Here is a 2,260-nt window from a genome sequence, read left to right as displayed (position 1 = left end):
TTTTCGTCCTTAATTTGTATGTTTAGCAAATTTCTGGGCACTCATTTTTTTAAAATCAATTTCAGACTTGGTACAGTGGTCAAAAATATAATTTGACCACTCTGTCCTTCTTAAGATGGTGCGTAAAAGTTGGACGATCAATAGCTAGAGTCAAAGGACGATAATGTCTCAAATTGAAGTTAAATGACAAAAAGTGGTTAAAAAAAAGTTAGAGGACTAATTGGGTGCTTTGTTTTGAAAAAGCAAGGATCATCGTCAAATTACCTTTAATCCATCGAAAAATTCGTCTAATAAGAAAATTAACAAGCTCTGATTTCTTGAAACTAATCTAAAAGATGCAGCGAAACAATATTTAATACTGTAGTTTGTGAGTTGTCCAGATCTCTCAGTACCTGTTCATGCAAGAGATAACGCAAAGCACAATAATATATATTTATCCTCCAACATTTTATTTAATTTGGGAATTCATAACCCATAGTTATACTTATCTGGCAAACAACCAGGATTACATTTCATCTCTCAGCAGGTAACGAGAGGAACTTATTCATGATTAGATGGCTTGGAACTTATTCATGGACTTTCTACCATAGGCCATAACATCAGAATTAACATAAGACCTGATTTTTTCACTGGAAAGAAGGCAATAGTATTTGCCCTGAAGCATCATGATCCCTCCATATTTGGGAAACCGCTCCACAAAGAGAAGAATCTCAATGACTAGCGGTACACATGGGATGTAACCGTCAGCGTCAGAATCTCCTGTTAATCCCAGGAATAATGTAGTATTATATTTGTCTAGATAACAAGACCATGCAATCCAACTTGTGATGAGGGGAGACGGACTTTCTGGACGGTATTCACATGAAGGATCATCGAAAAATTGCACCCACACGTAGTCAAAGACGCCAGTTCTGATAGCAGCGTCAAGATAATCGTCAGGAATTTGACAGAGTGGTGCTGCAGATAAGTACACCTTTTTGTCAGGTGTGCTATAAGCCGAGAGTGCTTGGGCGAGAACATCCAGATTCTGGTTTGATCCGCTTTGGATATGGAAGTCTATTCCATCTACAGTAGCATTGAGAGGACCATGGCCTGCACTATTATTCAAAAAATTGTTCCAGATATCATCTGCAACTTTCTGAGCATCATCAGGAGAAAGATCAGGCCTCCCACCAAGGGAAAGAAATACTTTGATGCCTTGGCCCTTGCAGAAATCTATCATAGGACCTAGGGAGGCGCACTTATCCGGGATGCTCGGATTGCAATGGTCATCTATGCTCAAGACTGTTTTGCTACCCTCGAAATTTAAGAAGGCGATAGCCACGTATTCATAGGTACCAGTACCATTGAGGCATATCTCGGTCAGGTTTCCAGCATGAGGATTTTCGCCCCAGTAGAACCCAAGTCCTTGGCATTCTGAGGAGCTGATCAAGGATGAAATCATCAGCAGGGGTATTATTGCTAAGAAGAGGGGTCGTAAACTAGCAGCCATGTTGAATATTTTTTTGAGTTGTTTTGCAGTGGTGATTTTGGCTGCCCAATGATGGACCATTTATAGAAGAGTTCATCGTAGGTGCCAAATTCAACGTGTGCCAAACAGTACTTATTCACATTCTTACTAAGTTTGAAGAATAGTTACCATTCAGCATCTGCAGACGCTCTCTGAAACAAAAACAAACAAAATTCAACCGTAAAAATTCAGAAATTTCACTCTCTGAAACAAAAGCAAACATACATAGCAAACTCGAATTTCTAGCATGGAAGCAACAGAGAAGGCTAGACTCTACATTATTCTACTAGTATATGTCAAGCCTGCAAAAAAATTATTTTTTTGGTGCAGAAAGCAATTACTTAGTCAAATATAAATTCTAAATCCTTCATATAAAGATCAAAAAAAAAAAAAGGTCCTTCACATACGTTATGCATAAAATATCACTAATATATACATGATCAATGCAAGAAAAATATTTGCATAAAAGAACAATTCATGGCTTCGAGCACTAATCATATTCCACGCACACTGTATTACATTTTGACCTATGAGTATCTAGTTGCTAAATTAACCTTTTAAATTGGTAATCTCTCCCTCCATGCTTTTTTGTTTTCTTTCTTCGAGTACAAAAGAAACAAAGAATCTACTATTTTGCTGGGATACCGGGGTTGGGTGAGGAATGGAGTAAGTGCAATGGGTTTTGAAGAGTTGGATTGGTATTAAAGTGGTAGGAATGTGATTAGTATCCAGTGTATACATCAAGCATGG

At 37.9% G+C, this 2,260-nt stretch overlaps 1 protein-coding gene across 1 annotated transcript; it reads right to left on the bottom strand.

The window, feature by feature from the left end:
- Positions 1-550: 550 nt before the first annotated feature.
- Positions 551-1,492, bottom strand: LOC113771010 (acidic endochitinase-like). The gene has a single exon (XM_027315641.1). It carries the CDS (start codon positions 1,490-1,492, stop codon positions 551-553), a length of 942 nt encoding a protein of 313 aa, XP_027171442.1.
- Positions 1,493-2,260: the final 768 nt, after the last annotated feature.

Source organism: Coffea eugenioides, chromosome 5, assembly GCF_003713205.1.
Source record: "Coffea eugenioides isolate CCC68of chromosome 5, Ceug_1.0, whole genome shotgun sequence".
NCBI lineage: Eukaryota > Viridiplantae > Streptophyta > Magnoliopsida > Gentianales > Rubiaceae > Coffea > Coffea eugenioides.
The sequence above is the reverse complement of the archived record's forward strand: the minus strand, read 5'-3'. Positions and strand labels throughout refer to the sequence as shown.